General features: G+C 38.4%; 1 protein-coding gene across 2 annotated transcripts in view; it reads right to left on the bottom strand.

The window, feature by feature from the left end:
• The window catches only part of LACE1 (lactation elevated 1), a 121,929-nt gene that overhangs the window by 55,347 nt on the left and 42,401 nt on the right, over nucleotides 1–24,181 (bottom strand). For both annotated transcript variants that reach the window (XM_019537863.1, XM_019537864.1), the window contains one exon: nucleotides 20,816–20,874. In XM_019537863.1, coding sequence (XP_019393408.1) covers nucleotides 20,816–20,874 — 59 coding nt within the window. The remainder of the gene's footprint in view (nucleotides 1–20,815; nucleotides 20,875–24,181) is intronic.

The following is a 24,181-nucleotide window of genomic DNA, read 5'->3' as shown; positions in this document are numbered from 1 at the left end:
AAAATAGTGGAAGTTTGTAGATAGAACATAGTCTATCATGATCTAGCAATACAAAAAGTCCCCTAAAACTACAACTGTACTACAACTCTGTCAGCAAAAGAATCTTTATTTTTTTATGCAAGCAAGATGCTAATTCTTTGATCAAAGCAGAAATATAATCTTTTAAAATTATCAACTTATCTGAGTTTTGCTAAAAACAAAAACAAACCACAGAACACAGATAAAGACTTCCTCTTTATTCACTGTTTTATTTCTGTCTTACCTTAATAAGGAACGTACAATTTTATTCTTAAATAAACATTTACCAACTTTAAGTTTCCACATTTCAGCCATCCCCCTGATTAGTCACCAAATCTATTGTCACAACAATTCTAGCAAAAAGCATAGAAGCAACAGTACTAGAGTAAATCCTGATCCCACTGAAGTTGACAGTGAAACTCCAAGTAACCAAAATAAGGTCAGGATGTCATCCTTCATTCTAAACCATGTGTGTGGTGGTGGCAGCAGCAGCAGTGACAAGTGCTCAAGATCCTTTTAGATGCTGAATAACCAGAAACCACAATGCTATGAACATCAAGAGAGGCCTTCAGAGAAAGACAGGGAACCTTTGAAGGTCGGACAGATAATTGTGAATCAATAAAATAATTAAAGCAATAAAGTAGATCAATCTATCTGTAAATCACTCCCATTAAGACCATCAAGGATTCCAAGAATCCACATGCTACCTAACTTCATGGATTTTCCAGATCTCCACCATCCCACACATTAATAGATTATTGTTAACAATTTTAATAGGGTTTCAAACTTTGTAGTTCAGATTTTTTTCAAAGATTCTCTAAAACTGTTCTATTAGCTTTGTTTGGTCAGAATTATATTATTCTCGTAAATATAATTCACAAGTATAAAGTCTAATTTATAAATTATTAGATTGAAGAAAAAATATACTTTTTTTTTTTTTTTAGAAGAACTACTTTAACTATTAACAATACCTCTTTCTGCTGAGTGTGCTACTTCCTTAGAACTTTATTAATAAAAAGTTCACATTGGAGACTGTGATAAGAGAATATATAGCATATTATAATTTTTCCTTGGTCAGTGTTGAAGATTCTGCAGATGTACATTTATCCATTGCATTTTTCAATGTATCCCTCTTTCAACTTTTAGAAAGTAAAAAAGTTAAAAGATGGTGAGACTATCAACATTGAAAGTACAAAATTCTAGGAAACACAATACTTAAACATGCCCAGGAAGAGAAAAGCCCTGCTATAAAACCAGTGTGGGGCTGAGCCAACATAGACCTGTGGGTCACAAGAATAAAAATGGAATGACATACAGTAATTGGAAAAATATGCTGCATATTATCAGGCCGCATCATGACCAAGCACATGAAGGATGTTTAAATTTCCCTCCACTTTTATCCATACCACCTGGTAGGCAAGACAAGGTAGTACAGTCCCAACTCCCACGCGTCATTACTGATCATCTCATTATCTTAGATAATCCAAGAAGTAGATAAGCCATTGAAGTATTTCCTTCAAAGTCAAGACATATATACTGGCAAAAGGTATCAGTGCTAGGAGGTCATGTAGATATGCTCTGGATTCTTGATAATACTCTGATCAGCTTTTTTTTTCTTTTGGAAACAACACAGGTATCTGAAAACACATGGGCATTCTGCTGGGGATTCTGGGAGTCTGGCCTCATTTCCTGTAATCGCTTCCAGCTTCTAGACAGCTTTGCAAAATTTTCCACTGCTCCAGGGAACTAGGCTAGAAGCTGTCTTGCTGCAACAAAACTGAAGTAGGGCCAAGAAGCAGAAGTGCACCTGAAACACTGGTTAACATGATCACTCCACACTGTGGTCATTTACTGGCGTTGTCTCACTGGTCTGACTACCAATGATTCTGTTTCAGCAAAGTAACTGTTCTGTAGACATACTCCTCAGAGTGCTGGAAAGGAACAGGGTCTGGCAGAAGTACATATTAGCTTGTGACCATTACAATCCACTGCTTTTGTTTCATCTTTGTTGTCCTGTTTAAATCTCCCATTTTTTGGGTACCATCTTTTTTCACTCCAAATCAGAATTTTCATTCACCGTCTCATTTCATATTTTTTAATCTCTTTAGCAGAAGATTATTAATTACTGTATATCAATACTTAGTGAATTAGATGTCAATACTGGTCTCCTTGTGCCATGGCTTGCCAGTCTAACACTCTACTCAGCATCATATATCAACAGTTGGCAATAAGCCACAGGGTTCCAACTAAGAGAGGGAAGTTATAAAAAGGATGTCCTTATTTTTTCTCTCTGGTCCTAGGAAAGATTCCCCTGAAACACAAAATCCCTATTAAAATCTGACTGTGAGCTATTTTGGGAAGGAATCATCTTTTACTTATGTGCATAAGCAGCAGCTAGCACAATAAAGTCTAGCTTAAGGACAGGGGCCTTTGGTGCCACCATGGAAAAAACATACAATACAAATAAAGGCCCTGGACACTAGTATAGAAACTGATGCAGCAAAGCAGTACATGTGAGTTCTGTTGTGAGCAGAGCTATTTACACAAAACTTAACATCTGTGCAAAAGAGCAGAGAACAGACAGGACATTTAATAAGGGATGGCAGCAGGAAGGCTGTTTGTGCCAGTACATCAGTGCTTTCCACCCACACTAGTACATTTACTCAAATCCAAGATCAGCATTCCTCCCCCAACCCCCAAGTCAGCATTATGGGGAGCCTCGTTTTAGATTCAACTACCAGTTCCTGTCAGGCACTGGCTAAGCTCTGGCTTTGGGCTGAAGCTGGAGCTAAGCCACTGCCTGTCCCAAGCCAGAATGGCTTGTTTGGTGGGAGAGGGGGAAATAGTCAGGGAAAGCAAGGGTGCACTTTCAGCCTTCTTCCCCACTCCTTGCTCCCCATGCCTGTACTTTCTCCAACCCCTTCTTTCAACAGTGGCAAGAAAACCATACACCACTAAAGTCCATTGGTTCAGATACACAAGAGATGCCAAAAACATGGTTTTACATTCTAGTGTAGACAAGCCCCTGGCTAAATTATTTAAAAAAAACAACAAAAAACTTAGGATGCAAAAATTGCATGCACAAATACAGACTGGGAAATGAGTGGCTAGGCTACAGTACTGTAGAGAAGGACTATAAGCTAAATGTGAGCCAACAGCATGCTCTTGTTGCAAAAAAAAAAAAAAAAAGGCCAGCAGCATACTGGGTTGTATTAACAGTAGTATCACTTGCAAATCAAGGGAAGTGATTCTTCCCCTCTACTCAGCACTAAGAGCTCATCTGAAGTACTATGTCCAGTTTGGGGCCCCATACTTCAAGGAGGATGTGAACAGAATGGAAAGAATCCAGTGCAGGGTAACAAAATGTGATGAGGGTCTTGGGAGGCATGACTTATGAGGAAAGGCTAAAAGAACTAGGGTTATTTAGTCTGAGGAAGAGAAGACTGAGGGGGAATTTGATAACAGTCTTCAAACACCTGAAGGGCAATTATAGCGTGGATGAAAATGGGCTTTTCTTCTATGGCCCTACAGAACAGGACTAGAAGGAATGGCCTCAAACTGCAGCAGGGGAAATTTAGATTGGAGATTAGGAGCAATTTTCTGACTATGTGGGTGGTCAAGCATTGGAACAAGCTACCCAGAGAAATTGTGGAATCTCCATCCTTGGGAATGTTCAAGAGCAGGTTAAACAGACACTTGACTGGGGTGATTTAATCAGAGATGATCCTGCCTTGAGCAGGGAGCTGGATTACATGACCTCATGAGGTCCTTTCCAGCATTAGTTTCCTATGATCCTATCATCATGTTTTGTTTTCATATTTTCAAACTGGATAACAGTTCCTTTCCCAATCTCACAGGAGTGTGGTGAAAAAAGTTAGCATTTGCAAATAACTCTGACAAGGAAATGCTATACATACTAGAAATAAAAATACATTAAAACATTATCAATTCAGAAGTTAGTTTTTACGTTTTGTTTTAAATTTAAAGGTGAAAATTACTGAAGGGCTATACCTACGTGGTTTCAAAAAGAAAAAAAGACCACACACATTGTTCAGAAGTACAAAAATGAAGTCATGGAGTGGGTGGATTGGCAATAAATCTCTATACTTTGGTTTCCAGTAAGACTTTAAATTCATGCATTTAGAACTGGAAAAAATCTATTAAAATTTCCACATATGTTCTTAAAAACTTGGTCACAGACTTCCCTACCTTTTATCCTTCATCTTTTGTTAGCATTAAAAAGACTAATAGGAATTATACAAGTTTTAATTTCTCTCTCTTTGGGTAACTAACTTCTCCATCATAGGACTGATTAAACCCTACAGATGTGATTGCATTCTCACATTCACTAATCACCACCAAGAAATCCTAATCAGCAGCAAAAGAACTTTAACTGGAGTCCTTAGATTGTTAGTACTTAATTGACAAAGCCACAATCCAAACCACTGGTTTACATTTTTAAATAGAGTTTTAAACTTCAGAGTTCATTTGCTTATGATAGACTTCTCCTACTTTTATCCCTAAATAAATACATGTGGGGTCAAGGCTGCAGTTAGCCTAATCTGTCCTTGTGCAACTACTAATGGTTTTCAACAAATTTTCTGTACCATGGGGATATTTCAGAGCTGACTTCTTACCCTATTCAATTCAAATGCATAAAATTAATCAGCCATGCAATTTATTTTGAACTGGTTTATGTATTTATGTATACAAAGGGCAAATACAATTACAATCTGAAAATGTAATTAGTAAGTTAAAAATAGAGAGTTATCACGCACTCATTAACATAGAAGTGGGAGAATAGCTTCTGACTCCAAAAGGAAAAAAGGTGAAGCCTTAAAGGCACAACTTGACACAAACTGTGCTAAAGAAGAGGCCATGACACTTCAACCATAAGGGGTGGATTCAAATCACACTTTCAATAGCTCTAAAGCTACTGTCAAGAGTTATTAAATATACAACAGCTGTCTGAATAAAACATCCTTCCTCTAAGCACTATTTGTTACTGCATTTGTGTTTTTTGTTTTTAAATTTGTGATATCAAGGGCCCCCCTACATGTGGAGGTAAAGGTATGATGGGATCTAACGTACAATCCATACAATTGTGCCCCCTACCACACCACACAAATTATTCCTGCAGCATCTCATGTACCTCCAGGACTGGGAGACAGCAGCTGTCACAATCCTCCAGCCCCAGCAGTTTCACCCACCATCTGGGTCCTGGCATCCAGCAACTGCAGCTGCGGGACTCTGTGTCCATTTGCTGCTGGGATCCAGAGTTGGCAGCTGCTGACACTGAGAGTCCCTTCAGTTGTGGGATGCTCATCCAGGCATGGTGCACCCTGTAGCTTGGAGCCCTGACAACTGATGGGGCTTCTAGCTGCAAATTAAAGCTCAATAGCAGCCAGCTATAATGTTAGTACATACTTTATAGCTGGTTGGAGCCTTTTATGGCATGATAGGTACTCTGCACATGTAGCTGGTCTCAAGGTAATTCCACAGTTAACTGCACGATCCCTGTAACCTGTAGAGGGTGCCTCATATACTGTACAACAGCTTGTTAAGTAGAGGAGCAAAGTTTTTAAAAGAAGTAAAAAATTCAGATGAACTTCAGACTCTTCTTTCTCTCACAGGCACAAGGTCCACAAGCAAAATCCCAGGTCTTAATTTTCTTTGGGAGCTGGTTCTTCCTCTGTACTGAACATTGGGAGCAAGCTAAACAGTTAGAGCTTTCCTACTGCTGACTTGAAAAGAAGGCTGAGTGAATAAGGACTCTTTCATTTTGGTGGCTACACCTAAAGAAAAACATTTCATTTCGAATCATACTAAAATTATGTTATTTAAGCCAACATTAAATATATTGTCCCTGTATCATTGATTTCTTTTGTTTTTCTCCCACCCAGCCAATAGAAAGAAGGCAGAAGACTGAGAGAAAAGGGACCTCAACATTCATGAGCTGTTACCCTTTCAGTACTGTGCCACCTCCCTTCTGGTTGACCAACATCCCTTCTTGTGAATGGTCAGGGGTACATCCTTTGTGATCTTCTGTAGGAAACAGAAGACATGCACACACAAACACACCCATTTCCTCCCCCAGCCCAGCACACAACAGGCATAGGGGAAGTTGCTGTGATGCTGGGCTGTCAGCCTGCTGCCTGACTCCTGTGCATAGCGCCGCTGAACTCAGCGCCTGCTTTCCTTTGTTCTACAGCGGTCACTGCCCGCTGCCTCCTATACCCCACCATCCCCTAGCAACAAAATCTCCAGTTGCTGCAGCAGCATCTTCTCCCTGCAACCAGCCATGGGGGGGGTTGGGGTTACACCCTACACACTCACACCGTGCCCATCCGAGCTCTGTGCTCCTGCTGCCCGCCTGGGAGTAGGCTCCGGTCTCTGTGCTCTCCCAGCCCTGTCCCCATGCTCCTGGTGGCTACAGTAGCGGCAGCAGCAGCTCAGCCCAGCCCTGAAGCTGTGCATGCTGGCTGGGCTGGACACTTCTGCACATGAGGGTGGGAGCAAGAAGCACAGCCTGGGTAGGGTACAATTAATTGGTGGGTTCCTGCAGGCTGAATGAAATTGCCTGGCAGGCCAGATCCAGCCCATGGGCCACATTTTGCTCACTCCTGAATTATTTACATGTGGATTTCATATCAGCTACCCTATTATCAAAACACAAAGAATAGATCACAGAATATATACATTCAAAAAAGTTTCAGATCAACTCCCCCCATACTATAATATGAAGCTTAATATACAGCAGATTTTGTAATTGCTCTCCCTTTTTCATAGCGTCATAGAATCGGCCTCCCCCTGCACCAGCATTAATGTGCAATGGGCTCCGATCCAGGAATCCAAAATCGCACCTCCTGCCATACATGTGTGGCATGACAGGAAGTATAATTGTTGGGAGCCCACATCAGATCCCCCTGTACCATTACTTTAAAATCTGTCTGAGGCAATAGTCTCTCAAGCTACAAAACTCTGCTCTAATAAAGTGTTAAAACTTTATAATACATTAGTCTTTTATGTGTGTATCAAAAATGCATAAGATGGAAAAATATTTTCCAAAAACAAGAGAAACCTGAAGAAATAAGTTCATTAATATTGCTACAAAGCAGAGGTAGTGGTTTTCAACTATTTTTCATTTGCAGACACCTAAAAGTTTTTTAATAAAGGTGAAGACCCCTTTGAAGTATTCACATACTTTTGATTGATCATAGTCATCTTTTGTGAACCCCTCAGGCATAGTCTGAGGACCCCTGGATGTCTGTGGACCACGGGTTGAAAGCCACCGTTACAAAGGGTTCCTCATCTCCATTCATAAAAAAAAGAGAAATAAGGAATTACAGATTCTGAGAGAGAACTTCTAAACTCATTTTAACATATACCTACAATATTTTAAAATGAATAAGTTTTAACTCTGAACATTCTTAAAAAGTGATGTAGGTTGCATCTCTCATCAAGAAATGTTGTTCACAAAGACAAGCTGTGTGGACTTGTATATTCCTCCAGGATACAAAATAAATTCTAAAAACTAAATTTTAAAACATTAACTCTATAATAATGCATATGCACATAAGAAATTATTAAATTGGAGACTTGCTTATGTAAAACATAAGCAAATATTTAGCAGACAGGTGATGTTAAAAAACACCAACGTTAGAACAGCTGTTCTTACTCTGGATTTCAAATGTGTAATCACTGTTATATTTTAAATGAACTAAAATGATTGACGGACATCTGAATCAGACATTTAAATACAAAAATGTATATGCTGCACTGTATGTTCTTTATAAATTTTTGAAAGCTAGCGTTCTTATATTATACAGTACTAAGCTGTTTGAACACTGAAATGCATCAAATATGAATACAGTATTTTTTAGTGCTGGAAAACCCTTATCCCCAATTACTACAGCAATCCAATCAACTTCCTGAGAGAGGTACTTAAAACCATTTAATAAAGGTCAGACTAGAAATCTAGAGTTGAAGCATACATGCAGGAGAACAAACTATGTCCTGGATCTTATGCTGAGCTTAAGTATTTCTAGTTATGCACATGCTCAGCTTTGAGCTTCACTGTTATTACTCACATAAAATTAAATATATGGGTATATGCTTACATCATGAAGGCCTAAGGTTTAATAAACACATTCTGAATGATTGCAATATGTCCTAAATTGTGACAGTACCTTAATAATGAAGAATCATAGAAAATGAAAATTAAACATGTATTTCATACCAAGTTTATGTTTCACTCTTGAAAGATAGCTAAAGATCCAGTCTAAATTTTCAATCAATTGATATTAAACCAGCTTGTGGTTTCATTTTATTTTTGCCTGTAGGCTACTGTTCCCCTATAATAAGGTTTTATAGTATACTCTTTTACAGCACTATTTAAGAACAAATTACATACAATCAACCTGTTTCTTCAAATTAACATTGCAGAAACTTGTTGGTGAATATATTTGATGCCTCAAATTTATATCTAAAAGAAAAATGATAAAATAGCTTATTCTTCCCCCAGCACAAGCTATTGCACTTACACATGCACCAGTAGTAAGTTTTAGAAAAATGCATGAACACTCACTATTCATAATCAAAGCAAGGCTAAGCCTGAGAAGTGCAACTCTGACTGAACTTTCTGAATAAAAAAATCAACGGCTACTGATTTAATTTCATTTTCCCTTTTCAATCCTACTCTCAATATCTAACTCCTTCACACAAGGTGACATCCAAACAAGCATACAGCAATAAGTGACACTACTGATTCAGACTCCCTTGTCTATGATTATTGATATGCTCTCCTTCCATTAAATTATGAAATAACCAGAAGTTCCATTCTCTTTTCCCAGTCTGGAGGAAAAGAAAAAAAACCCATTCTCTCCTCATGGAACCAATAAAACCATTATTGTGCCTGTACATGTACAGGTAATTATAGCATGTCAGAGCAGACTTGATTAGTCAAGTCTGCTGGAGCATACTATTTAGCACCTTCCAGCAAACCTCCATGTCTCATGTATTGTCCCCATGCTTCAAAATGGCTGGGGGGGCCGGTGCTTTAACTAAAGCTCTTTCAACAAGCCACTTTAATTAAAGCCTCCCCTCCCCCCGCATCCGGAGCACATGTAAAAATGCCCTGTAAGTCTATCAGCAGCACTAGAATAAATACAGTTAAAATTCTTGGGCAAAGTCTAAAATTTAGCTGGTTTATTCAGTCTTTACCCAAATCTAGTTTAGATTAAAAGCAGTGCCCTTACTCTTAGGTTTTAAATTTCTGTCTGGGGAATATCAAGAGGAGGCCAATAGATGCTTTCCAATTTGAATGATATCATTAAAATGGGAATTATTCACAACTACAATAAAACAAGAATTAAGCAGGCATATATTTAATGAGTAACTTGTTTTTCTGGGCCACCAAACTCATGATTTGAATTTTTTAATACTAGTCTATTTACAATGGGTAGCCTTAAAATCTTCAGTTTATGACGATCATAGTCTTCGTTCAGGATTTATAGATAAGAAGGCCAACATACAAACTGCTGAAGACAGTACATAACATAAGTTAATTCCACCTTTTATCTTGTTGGGATATACATAAGTAGTATGCTGGTTGCTCAAGGGTTCTCTCTCTACTTGGTCCACCTTCTGAAGAAATAGAGCCAGACTGAGGTGCACAGCAAGCATGACATGTAGGACCCTAAGAAGGGAGAGGTTTGCATGCTTTGTTTAGGTTTAAAATGGGCACAAATATTAAATGTGCATCTCACCTAACACTACAGTATGTAGACTCACAAGAATCTAAATTTGCTACAGCAAAAACAAGAAAAAGAAAGGATCAGGTATTTTGTGGCAAAAGAAAAAAATGGTCAAAGTATTGTTCAATATGCACTCGGGTTTTGTCTTCATGTTCAGATGTTGTTGAAACAGTAGACTTAAAAGAAAATGTCAATGAATCCTCACAAGCACTATACATGACCTCTGGGGTAATTAGCAATCATTCAAAAGCAACAAGACTAAAACGTTCTATTCTTTATTACTGTCAACTCTTATCTTGATCAGCATTTTAATAAAGATGGTTCGTTTCTAAGACAGTTTCATGAATCAGTCATAATTACATTCTGACATGCAGTGAATAGTAAAGCAAAACTAAATATCACTTCATCAACCTTTCTAACCTTTATGCAAGTATTAGCTGTAAATAATTTTTACACAATCCTACAACAGAAAATCTGCATATTTCTTAGCTTTGTACATACTCTACCCTAAGTGAATTTCCTGTGACCTATACCTGGAAAAAACAATCAGGCATAATTATTTAGTCCTGTGAAATATTCAGGTGTTGCCTTTCATAGCTCAAATCAACTTCATGTACAAAAGGCTACTTGTTCTGTACAACTCACAATGCTTCAAAACAGTTAACTGAAATGTTACTTTCTCTAAAGGCTTTCCCCCCCCTTTTTCAATAACTATGAAATAATAAAACATTGCAGATTACTTCAAGAGATTTAGAAATCCTGTGCGCGTCGCAATTTTAAAAACACATTAGAGAAAATAAACTTTGTAGATGATTTTCAACATGTCATCTCGTTACATTTTGCACTTTATATTAAACCAAAATGCACGTACTGTTCCTGGAAGTTATGCAAGTTATATATGTGACTTTTTAAATAATGCTTTCATAATTGTTGAAACATCTAAGCAAATGAACAGTAGATTTTAATGTCTCCATCTTAGACTTGTCAGAGAAGCATTTTTAGCCTTAACCTGGATTTAACATAGGAATCATTCAGAAGCAGAATCCAGTTGATGCAAATTACAAATTTCTATCACCTGGAGGTGTTGTCCTAAAATTTCAACAATTAAAAAACAAATCACACTTTTCTAGCTTCTGCGTAAGGCCATAGGATTCATTTTAAAACTGTGATACAATGTATTTTACATTTCACCTATGAATAAGGTATACCTACAAGTAGGATGTAAACTACATAGTTCTAGTTTAAACAGTGGGTAATGACTGTAACAAAAATATTCTAAAGTTGAATAAATAGTTGAATGCATACTGAAGTTGAATACAAGGTACAATATTTTGGATAGTCAATCAAAATGAAAGATTTTTGTTTTTTCATTTTTGGGGAAGTATGGTTACAGCTGGGAGGAAAAAAAGCTAATGAATATGCTGCTTGTAGTAGGAGCTACTCTCAGTCTAAGATCTCTCACTTCACCTCACTCATTGAAGGAGACCTGCATCAAAGTATGTAAGATACATTTTTGACATTGCTTTGAAAATAGAAAAAACATTTAAAGATGCATACAACTCATAAGCTTAGTATTTTAACTGTTAGTGGCCTTAATGGTTTTCAAATAAGCAATATTTACTGATAAACAGAACATAACTGGAAGCATTTCACAATGGATCTAAAGTGTAATACTTAACAATGGGTCAAATTCATCCGTGGTGTAATTACTTTAATGAAGTTTCACCCCGGATGAGGCTGCCCTGCTGTTTCTTGTTTTTCTTTTTTAAAATTCGATATATATGGCTTTTCCCAGTATTAGCCTTTGCTCCTGCAAGAGCTGCCAGCAGGGGTAAAAAAAAAAAAAAGTGTTGATTTAAGAAACTAGATTTCCCAGAATAAAAAAAAAATGTGATTAAGAGCTAAACAAAAGCTAAAGATGGCTTACGCTTAGCTCTGATGAGGTCCACTACCTCATTACCAACAACTGAAAACTTCTGATGCATTTTGTTTCAAGAGAATCCAAAAGTCCTTGCTGTAAAGCAGGCTGGGGGGTGCAGAGTCCATTCACTCTTTCTGTATCACAACCATTATGTAAGAAGTATAAAACACTGCCTTTATGCTGCCAAACCACAATGACTCTTCTTACATCAAAGCATTTTCACCACTAGGGTTTTTTCTTCTAAATTTATTCAAGCCAAGGGCAGGGAGACAACAATTCATACACGCTAATTACACCTAATTATCTATTCCTTTTTTTTCCACCAACTTTGGCCAGTGTTATTTGCTATCTGGGTTTCTCACAACCTCCCCTTGCCCTGTCCATCCAGCTCAACAGTAAAGTCTTTGAAGAAAACAGTTGTGGCTTTTTAGAATTTTCACAATATAAGGTTCAACCCAAATTAAATTATTCTATTATGAGTTTTGACACGTTTATGTGTTAAATATGAAGGCCTCTTGGTTAATTTGGCAAATTCCTTACATCTCTTCATGGTTAGAATTGCTGGTAACACCCTCTCTTGTAGGAGCTTCTCCTCATGCTTTCTTTTCATGATCTAAATGAAATGTTTATTGGATTAAAGTTCTTCTCTGCAGACCTCCACGGTGGCCTGTGACAAAGAGCTTAAAAGCTTTATTAATTGGCTTGGGCTTTTTTTGGGAGGGGGAGGACCTTATTTCACATTACATCACAAGCAAAGAAAACTGCCACGTGTAATTAAACTAATTTAGCCTGTTACACTAAGAACTATTACATATCTATATAATATACTTTGATTAAAATGGAGGAATCAAATTTATTCACTGAAACACAACTGAGGAAAATCATACTGATTTAGGGAAAGAAAGTCAAGGAACACAAGACTCAGCTACAGTAGCAATTATTTTACTCTTTGGTGCCACAGCCTGCACTGGAAGAAGCTGCCTGGGGCTGAGGCTGATATTGCGAGAAAAAAAGGCTTTTAACACTATACTGTTAATAGTATGTATACAGGCCATGAGCAGATCATAAAAATAAAAAAGTCAAAAGCTCTTGAATTACACAGTTAAAGATAATGCTCATATTTACAAGCAAGAATTACATATTACACACACTATATTTACTTTTATTTAAAGTATTTAGAACAGAACTGTAAACCTCTAATCAAGCACATAGTTCTGTACATGCACTGTTTTACTTGTTAACATGTTCTGAAAATTAATTTGTAGCAAAAAAACCCTGTCCTTAACATCGGTATAGTTTAAGTAAAATGATTCATAACAGCAGTTACCCAAGACATTTTCTTGTTTAATTACTAGACACACTTCACAAAAATAAAACAAATACTGCCACAGCTTGCACAGAGAGAGAGAAAGAAAGTGAGCGTGCGCACAAGCAAGCGAACGAGCCTTCTGCTCAAGAGTTTGCCTGGTTACATACTAAGAAGGGAAACAAAAGGCCTAACATCTTCAGTAATGAAAAAGTCAATTGATAGTCGAAACCATCACAATATCAAAGGATTAATCTCAGCAATTCTGACTCAGGTGACAGTTCAACAGAGGTCAGAGTGGCTGACACTGACCTCAAAAGCAGGTTTTAACTATTCAACATCCTGAAAGCTGCTGAGCTATCACAGAATTAGAATGGAACAAACTGACAAATCAATTTCATCAATAAAATGACTTTTTTAGAAATTGGCAGATCAACCAATCAACATATCTGTTTATTTCTAACACAGGTGGTTGGACAAAAGCTGAACACACAAAGAAATTTTATATCTCCTGAGTGCTTTTGTACTAAATAAGACTAAAAATTCACTTACGAACAGTTCTGAAGTTGTAAAATCCCAAACAGTTATCATCTTTGATATCCCCATATTTCCAACCTGCTCCCCCTCCCCCCCCCCCCAAAAAAAAAAATTACAGTGAGCTGATAGGTATTTTAAAATTCCTTGAATGGTTTTGGAGGAAAGATGCATGTTTAAAATATAATTATTCTATAGGATTTCTATGAATAAAATAGAAAATGAGGCTGTATAACCACTAACACTCAGAAAATGACAGTAATCTGCCTTCAACAGCAGTATGTAAGCAGTTCATTGTTTTGCATTAAGAGTTATTTTATACACAATAATTTAAAAACCTGAAATGACTGTTTTGGACTCAGAGAAAACTGAAGGCAAAGCTACAATAGTGTGCTATCACATGTCCCACATTATTTCCCTTCAGTTCAGAAGACAGCCCCAACCAAAACAGAGCATATTTGTGAATTGTACCAGTCAATAATATACTAATGCTATTAAGAACTTTTATTTTTAGTATTAGAACACACTGTAGTTTCAGTTCTATTTTATGCAATGAACTTGTATAAAAACAAGGTAGTATTTTCCACACAAACTGATGGTTCATATAACATCAAATGGTCTGAAGAGCCCTCCTTGATGGTCCAAAGAATTAAATGTTGAAGCAAACACAGAGGGATTAAGATATTGGAAAGTGCAGTGGGCCATGAGAGCTCTGTTACTAAGTGGACTAAGAGAATGAAGAAGTTGGTAAACAACTGCTAAAGAAAGTATTAAAGAATTCTTTCGTCCCTTTTCCTATTCAAACAAGAACTTGCTTCAGGTCTTGTCATCACATTTTTTTAAAGATGCATTGGTTTCAATTTTAAGTATAAATTATCTCTTAAAATGTCTAGAAAAAAATTCAGACTTAAATTTTGTTTCATTTACTTAGATTTCCTAAAAATATGTGGCCAGATCCAGATGTGCAGGTATGCGGAGTCTGTGGCACCACAAACTGAATGCATTTGCTACCAGTATTTCCCAGTAGCAAAAAAAAAAAAAAGCAGAGCAAAGCACACCAAATTGGCATGGAGGCATCTGTCTCTGTACACTTTTCACTCTGCACACTCCACGCTGGGCCACACTGCCTGAGGCACTCCACTCCATGCTGGGGCATCCTGCACCCCCTAGTGGCTGGCTGGGGTGCCAGGTGCCTCAAGATGGGGAGAAGGCAACCTTGGGCTGGCTGCTTGTCTCAGTGCATCTCAGCATGGGGCCCCCACACAGAGGCACGTGGAGCCCCTGAACTGATGCACACTGAGTCCCAGCCAGTTGTGGCACAGCTGGCTGAGCCACAGTATGCCTTGAGACAAGGGAGCAGCCAGTCCAGCTGGCTGGGGTGCAGGGTCCCTCAGTGCAGGGCACTCCGCAGTGGGCAGAGATGGGTAGCCCTTGGTTGCCTGCTCCCCCGTCTCCATGTGCTGCTTCCCAGCCAGCCCCACCTGCAGCACATGGATCAGTGGGACAATGTGTCCCACTGCAAAGTACATGTGCAGGGGTGTGCACTACAGCACAAATGTGCTGCTAGTATTTGTGATGCTGCAAATACACACCCTTGCTCATGTGGACACAGCCTCTGAGAGCAAAGCTTAAGGTGACAGCAAGAAGTGAGTACGCTCTGCCTGCTGAGAAACATTTGCCAATATGAAAAAAAAAAAGACTTCCATCTATGTTTATCATAAAGACACCTAAACTAGAGGTGTTGCATTAACTGTTCATACCAGAAAAAAATTGTATCAATGTGCAATTGTTGATTGATATCAACATAACATCTCATATCTGAGTCACCATTCCTAAAATGGTTTGAACTGAAGCAGATGTCTGATTGGTTGTAGATTACAAGTCTATATGAATATTTTCCTACATTCTTTTCTTTAACATACCTACCAGAGGGGCAAAATGCGAAAATAAATTAATACTGGGTAATTCCCATGTTTCATTTTCATTTAATTTTAAAAAAATGCAAGAACCTAATATGACTGCTATGAAACTAAATACATCAGCTTAAGTATTACTGACATCTATCTGCATATTCCTCATGCTCTCATCTCTAACATACATTGGGCAAGAAACATAATTAATACCAATACATTATACTTAGCTCTCCTTCCGAGTTTGTATTATTAAAAAAATAGGCTGGTTTGGCCTTTCTGCAGCTAGTTTTGTATTTGCACAGAGACTTTTGTTTTACGATCAACTCTAAAAGCATCAAGATCTGATTTTAACTTGTTTTCCACTATAGGAAAACAAGCCCACTATTTAAAAAAAAAAAAAAAAAGTCCTTTTATAATCCACCCCGAAAAGTTTCAGCCACAGCTAGTATGTTTTCTTGCTCACCCTACATAAACTGATTCAGGCTCTGTGTATGCACATAACAAAAAGTAATTTAAAATATGAACGCTTCATTAATACAACCTAAAAAGACAAGGGGGAAAAGTGCAGATGAACATGGTAAAATGCAGAAGTCGAGTTCTCTTGGCTACCCATAGGTGAGGGAGATTACTTATCATATCATTGCTGCTATCAGGGTATTTGGGATCAGCATTGACTATACTGCGATTCCTGCTCTTTTCATAGATGTAGACTTTCCCTTCACTGACCAGCATTCCCAAAGAGCTGAGATAGTAGGGGTGCACTGACAGATTTTTTTGGCTGATACCGATAGCCAATTTTTAAGGAGGCATATCAGTTGATACTGATCCAATTTCCAATATGCAACCCTGAAGCTTGAAGAGCTCCATCCAACTGGAGTGTGTGGAGGGGGGCAGATCAAGGCCCCTGTAGTGAGGGACAGAATGGGGTTGGGGCAGGCGGGGTGGGGAGGGATCCAGGACAGATCCACAAGCAGCTTGTCCAGGGAGTGGGGCGGGGGGCAAGGGTGTGTCCCCTGGATCTGAATGGCATTGGATGGACTGCAGCTGTGGGCTGGGGCCGGGGAGGGTGCAGGATGGAGGCGCTGCTCATTGCAGGGGAGCAGGAAGGGGGTGGCAGTTCCTGTTGCTGTGTGCAGCTCGTCCAGTGCTCATCTGACAGCTCCTGTGGCTTGCCCGGAAGGGTACGGGGGGGCATGTGCCCCCGGAGCTACCCTGCTGGGAAAAGCCCAGCCCCAGCCCACCCTGCCTCGTGCAGATCTGGGGGCACATGCCCCACAGATGAATGGACGGAAGCTGCCAGACAAGCACCGGACAAGCCATGTGCAGTGGCAGGAGCCGTCCTTCTCTCTTCCCTTCCACATCCCATGCCCGCCCAGGCCCTTGCCCCAGCTGGACACCCCTTGCCGCAACCCCAGCCCCAACCCCACATCCTCTCTCATCGTGGAGGCTTTGATCTGCCTCCCCACACACCCTTCCCCCTCCCTCCACACCAAACTTACCAGCTGCATGCAGCTCCCCATGCTCCTGGCTCTGCTCCTCGCTGCATACGTGCTGTACTGTGGCTGCAAGCACACATAGGCATTTATCTGGCAAATTAAATTGGCCCCATCAGGATGATTTCCAATACAGAAAATGTTCTTCATATTGGTGCCAATCCGATATCAGACCAAAGTATCAGTGCACCTCTACCAGATAGGGAATTCAAGTCTCTTCCATTGAGATGCCCTAGGCTCAAGGTGTTAAAACCTTATGGTTATGGTTCAAGATAATTATTGCCACCTCATGATGGCAGACAAGCCCAACGCTCGAATCTTAGCAGGAGGATATAAAGGGCTGGAGGAGATGTGTACAGTCTAGAAAGAGGGGTTAATACAACAGAAAATGTCCTGAAGACAAATCACAAATTCTCAGCTGAGTGCATTTATGTTGTGATATTTTTGAAATACAAAAAGTCACCCTAAGGAACCTGGTGAGGATAAGCAACAGGGGTCTTGCAGGCTCTGAAGATAAAATAGGGGCTGAGACCATTACAGATATCCACATTTCCATTTGGTTACTTTTTCATAAAAAACTTCAGAGAAAAAAAAGACAGTATTTTGGATTTTGTTTGTTGCACTTTCTAAATTTTACACACAAATAAGGTGAACACCAAAGAGATGCTTACAAGATTAATATCTTTAGTGTGAAAAAGTATGAAGCTAAAATGACAGTTTGCATACATACTTAGTTGCCTTTGGGAAAACAAAAATCAGCAGAATAAGTGACCAGAGAAACCAAACAGTTAAATTTTACACCTTCTGAACTGTGTTGCTCTATTTAAGATAACTTTTGAAGGTGGTTTTCTGTGCATCTTGTCATTACCATTCATGATGTTATTAAGGTCAAAGTAGCAGTTCCAGATAAGTCTCATATGATCTACATTTAAGGCTTCACATTAAGGAAAAACAGCGTTATTTATAAGCAACCTTTGTTAAACTGATGCTTAAATATGGATTTAATTACACTGGTATGTAAGAACGGAAAACATTAAAAATATGCAGAACAGAGAAAACAAAAATTACCCTCCAAACTAATTTAAAAAGAAGCAAGCACAGTATCTTTCTGTGTTCTACATGCAAGGCTATGCATATGTATCTTTATTTGGTTTAAAAAGACATGAAGCCCACATTTAAATATTTTTCTCCTGGCAAAAAGGAAAAGCCAAGCTGGGATTCTTTAACCCAGCTATTAAAACAAAGAGAAGAATAAACTTCTTGGAAAATGAAACAGAGGAAGACACAGACAAATAAATGGCAAGGTAAAGAAGAGTTTCCAGTAATGAAGACTGAGCACAGAGTGGCATTTCAGGAAAATAACACACTTGAAATTGTCCTCTTTCTTGTAGGACAAGAAAATTTGCTTTAGAATAAACCCCTAAGAACAGAGTTCTGTATGAACTTAACTTTTATACTCTTACTTTTTATAAAGCGTTTACAGAAATTTAACATAAACCAAATGCAACAGTTGCCTTCCTGCATCTGTACATGCCATGCAATAGTAGTTTCAACAATACAGGATTTCCACATTCACCTCAATGAGATATTAAACTGAAATGTCAACATTAGATGGGATCTTCAAAAGGGGCTTATGCAATTATTCTCGCTAAACTTCAATTGTACAATTCTTTGCAAGTCAGTGAAATGACTACCAGTATTAAATATTATACTGCTTATCTTTTTAGAAAGAACATCAAACTAATATATTTATACCACAATCCCAAACTGTTTCTGCTGATCCACAGATACCAAAACCTCCAATTTCCCTTTCCCTTGTTGACCTCAGGTACTTATATAGCTCATAGAAGATGAATGGCTAGTTAGCCTAATAAAAGATATCACATCTACCCAAAGAATCTTGCCTCACAATCTTTAAAGTATTTATGAGGCAAAGAAGTATCGTTACCCTGTTTCACAAATAGGAAACTGAGGCAGAGAAGCTAGTATGACTTTAAAAAGATGATGAAGAAAATTTATTGCAAAGCAGAGATCTGAACCCCCACAATACCAGAATTGTAAGCTGACACCATGGAACCAAGATTACCGCCAGTGGCTACTGTACCAATTCTATTACTGATATTTAGCTCAATACCCTACTTTTTTAATTTAAATGAAGCTGTTTCAGAATTTCCAGTTTATCGTACCACAGTGCAAAGACTATAGGGAGCTTGCTTCAAAACATATGTCCACTTGCCATTCCTATTACACAGACACTCAGTAACACCCACTTAGCCAGCCATTGATACAGGAGAAAATTCACACTGACAGTAAAACTGACTTGAATTTTTAAAGATGGTGGGAGACCCAAAAATTTGAAAAGAAAAGAGACTGCCTCTAAGTAAAAAGCAAAACTATTAGACCCAACAATTAAGGTGATAATAGTGTCTCAGAATGATTTTCAAACTGTGGTTCACGGAACACTTGCTAGCAGTCTGCAGAGCTGGATGAACACATGGCAACGACTCTCATACTCAAACTTGTTGCTTTATTATTAGTAAGTGGAAAGAAGAACCTAGAAACAAAGGAATTAATCTGGCTAATGGTGCCCACCAGCAGGACAGGAACTCTCAGGAGCTCCATCAGGGGATGAGACCAATCAGGGGAAGAAAGTGGAACAGAAAAACATACAAGGTAAGAGAAGACAAAGGGAGACAAAGGCACAGGAAAAAGAGAAAGAATATAAACTGGTGGCCCCTCTCTCTCCATGGCCAAGACTGCCCCCAACTCCCTGGTCCTTTTGGAGGGCTGTTTTATCCTCTGACATTTGGAAAAAACAAAGTATCAAATAAAACCATTCCTCTGTCCACTCTGCGGTACCAGTGCCAGAAGCTCCTTCTCTTCTATCCCCCTGTTCCTGACTGTACTTCAGTAACTTGTCCCTCTCCTGGGTCTTCTCTGACAGTCCTTTATGGAAAATGCTGAACCAACAGTGAGGTCTGTTAGTTAAACTTTACTGACACTCCCTCTCAGCCTTAAAAGGGGAAAGCCATGTTGTTACAGGATTTGAGCTAACGGGACTGCAGAGTTTAAAGTGAAAACTCAAAGCAAACAGTGGAATTACACACATATAGGGCAAGTAAAACTTCTTGAAAAAAATAATTTACTGTAGAGTATTGTAAAATACTCCTTCAGTTGTTTGCATTTTTTTTGTTAAACTGCATTAGCATAGTAATCACATAAGTAACATCTTTGTATACATGAAGACTTCTAAAAAAAAATTTCTGGTATAAAGAAAGCATGGCAGCAACATCTGCTTAACAGTATAGCAGGGGTGTCAAACTCACTTGGGGCCCAGGGCAGAACCTGGACCACAAAGTTTCTCACAGGTTGGATCCAGCTCAGGGCACAGAGGCGGCTGCTGCAGCCACTGCAGTGGTGGCAGGCCTAGTGGTAGCATGTGGTCCAGCAGCAGTGAGGTGCCCAAAGGCCTGCCACCACTGATGGCCACAGCCAGCAGGGCCAGAGAGCCCTGCCTTCTGCAGAGGCCATAGCACAGAACTTTCAGTAGCCTGACAGATTACAGAGAGATGCTCCATGGGCCAGATCTGAACTACAGGAATTATAGTCACACCACATACATACGCAGCAGTAATACAATGCTGCCCAAACAAATCCATTCTAGAGGGGTGTTTCTGGAAGTTAAATATTTTCTGTTAGACACTCAGGTGTTCTATTAACACAGACCACATTACCAATGAACAATTCTATCTGCTTATATTAATTTTGCTTTAAACCTATAATAATTAGTTTTTTTCCCTGAAATCCTGTACAAACCCACATTTATCAACAGAGCAGACAAAAATGAAAAGCATTCAACAAGTGACTTTCCTTACCTTCAAGACAGCAATAAATGGTACAAAGCTGGCTCTCTGAAGCCCATTTTTATAGAGGTCTGAAAGAGAAAACATGCATTAGCTTTGCCACTTAGTCTTCACATTAATGTCAGCTTGTCTTTTAGTCTGGTAAGTGAAGCTCTATGTTGATGGAGAGATAAAGGAAAAGAAAAGAAATAAGTGAAGCTAAAATTGACTTCTATTCTTTTGCTGTATGAAATTCATTATGTTCTTAAAAAAATAAGACAGACAAATGGAATTTAGTGTAATTAGATTTCAATCTCTAATGAGAACTAAACTAATTTTGGCAAAAAAGGAGGTATAGAAAAGCTTCTGAATAAAAATAAGCACATAAAGAACTGGAAATATTGATAATCAGTCAGTGCAGCTATCCAGACAAACTATATACATGCTTAGTTTTAAAGATTTGGAAAAGGATTTGTACTGAAAATGAAATACTATAATGCCAATTTTCAGTTTTGATGTTGTAATTCTGTTTATTGGGATTACTTTTCTATCTTCTAGTAATTCTAAACACATCTATTACTTTTCAAGTCAAGGAAATGTGATTTTTACATAAATAAAATTACAAAGTATATAATCCTTCAAATTTTCACTAAATACCGCAAAAATTAAAATACGTTATAATGCAATATATATTTGCATTTTAGAGAATATATAAAATAATAAATATAATCAGTTAAACAGCATTTTATATATAAAATGCTGTTTAACTGATTATATTTATTATTTTATATATTCTCTAAAATGCAAATATATATTGCATTATAACGTATTTTAATTTTTGCGGTATTTAGTGAAAATTTGAAGGATTATATACTTTGTAATTTTATTTATGTAAAAATCACATTTCCTTGACTTGAAAAGTAATAGATGTGTTTAGAATTACTAGAAGATAGAAAAGTAATCCCAATAAACAGAATTACAACATCAAAACTGAAAATTGGCATTATAGTATTTCATTTTCAGTACAAATCCTTTTCCAAATCTTTAAAACTAAGCATGTATATAGTTTGTCTGGATAGCTGCACTGACTGATTATCAATATTTCCAGTTCTTTATGTGCTTATTTTTATTCAGAAGCTTTTCTATACCTCCTTTTTTGCCAAAATTAGTTTAGTTCTCATTAGAGATTGAAATCTAATTACACTAAATTCCATTTGTCTGTCTTATTTTTTTAAGAACATAATGAATTTCATACAGCAAAAGAATAGAAGTCAATTTTAGCTTCACTTATTTCTTTTCTTTTCCTTTATCTCTCCATCAACATAGAGCTTCACTTACCAGACTAAAAGACAAGCTGACATTAATGTGAAGACTAAGTGGCAAAGCTAATGCATGTTTTCTCTTTCAGACCTCTATAAAAATGGGCTTCAGAGAGCCAGCTTTGTACCATTTATTGCTGTCTTGAAGGTAAGGAAAGTCACTTGTTGAATGCTTTTCATTTTTGTCTGCTCTGTTGATAAATGTGGGTTTGTACAGGATTTCAGGGAAAAAAACTAATTATTATAGGTTTAAAGCAAAATTAATATAAGCAGATAGAATTGTTCATTGGTAATGTGGTCTGTGTTAATAGAACACCTGAGTGTCTAACAGAAAATATTTAACTTCCAGAAACACCCCTCTAGAATGGATTTGTTTGGGCAGCATTGTATTACTGCTGCGTATGTATGTGGTGTGACTATAATTCCTGTAGTTCAGATCTGGCCCATGGAGCATCTCTCTGTAATCTGTCAGGCTACTGAAAGTTCTGTGCTATGGCCTCTGCAGAAGGCAGGGCTCTCTGGCCCTGCTGGCTGTGGCCATCAGTGGTGGCAGGCCTTTGGGCACCTCACTGCTGCTGGACCACATGCTACCACTAGGCCTGCCACCACTGCAGTGGCTGCAGCAGCCGCCTCTGTGCCCTGAGCTGGATCCAACCTGTGAGAAACTTTGTGGTCCAGGTTCTGCCCTGGGCCCCAAGTGAGTTTGACACCCCTGCTATACTGTTAAGCAGATGTTGCTGCCATGCTTTCTTTATACCAGAAATTTTTTTTTAGAAGTCTTCATGTATACAAAGATGTTACTTATGTGATTACTATGCTAATGCAGTTTAACAAAAAAAATGCAAACAACTGAAGGAGTATTTTACAATACTCTACAGTAAATTATTTTTTTCAAGAAGTTTTACTTGCCCTATATGTGTGTAATTCCACTGTTTGCTTTGAGTTTTCACTTTAAACTCTGCAGTCCCGTTAGCTCAAATCCTGTAACAACATGGCTTTCCCCTTTTAAGGCTGAGAGGGAGTGTCAGTAAAGTTTAACTAACAGACCTCACTGTTGGTTCAGCATTTTCCATAAAGGACTGTCAGAGAAGACCCAGGAGAGGGACAAGTTACTGAAGTACAGTCAGGAACAGGGGGATAGAAGAGAAGGAGCTTCTGGCACTGGTACCGCAGAGTGGACAGAGGAATGGTTTTATTTGATACTTTGTTTTTTCCAAATGTCAGAGGATAAAACAGCCCTCCAAAAGGACCAGGGAGTTGGGGGCAGTCTTGGCCATGGAGAGAGAGGGGCCACCAGTTTATATTCTTTCTCTTTTTCCTGTGCCTTTGTCTCCCTTTGTCTTCTCTTACCTTGTATGTTTTTCTGTTCCACTTTCTTCCCCTGATTGGTCTCATCCCCTGATGGAGCTCCTGAGAGTTCCTGTCCTGCTGGTGGGCACCATTAGCCAGATTAATTCCTTTGTTTCTAGGTTCTTCTTTCCACTTACTAATAATAAAGCAACAAGTTTGAGTATGAGAGTCGTTGCCATGTGTTCATCCAGCTCTGCAGACTGCTAGCAAGTGTTCCGTGAACCACAGTTTGAAAATCATTCTGAGACACTATTATCACCTTAATTGTTGGGTCTAATAGTTTTGCTTTTTACTTAGAGGCAGTCTCTTTTCTTTTCAAATTTTTGGGTCTCCCACCATCTTTAAAAATTCAAGTCAGTTTTACTGTCAGTGTGAATTTTCTCCTGTATCAATGGCTGGCTAAGTGGGTGTTACTGAGTGTCTGTGTAATAGGAATGGCAAGTGGACATATGTTTTGAAGCAAGCTCCCTATAGTCTTTGCACTGTGGTACGATAAACTGGAAATTCTGAAACAGCTTCATTTAAATTAAAAAAGTAGGGTATTGAGCTAAATATCAGTAATAGAATTGGTACAGTAGCCACTGGCGGTAATCTTGGTTCCATGGTGTCAGCTTACAATTCTGGTATTGTGGGGGTTCAGATCTCTGCTTTGCAATAAATTTTCTTCATCATCTTTTTAAAGTCATACTAGCTTCTCTGCCTCAGTTTCCTATTTGTGAAACAGGGTAAC

Source organism: Crocodylus porosus, unplaced genomic scaffold, assembly GCF_001723895.1.
Source record: "Crocodylus porosus isolate Cpor-Errol unplaced genomic scaffold, CroPor_comp1, whole genome shotgun sequence".
NCBI lineage: Eukaryota > Metazoa > Chordata > Crocodylia > Crocodylidae > Crocodylus > Crocodylus porosus.
This window is presented reverse-complemented; position numbering and strand designations above follow the sequence as displayed.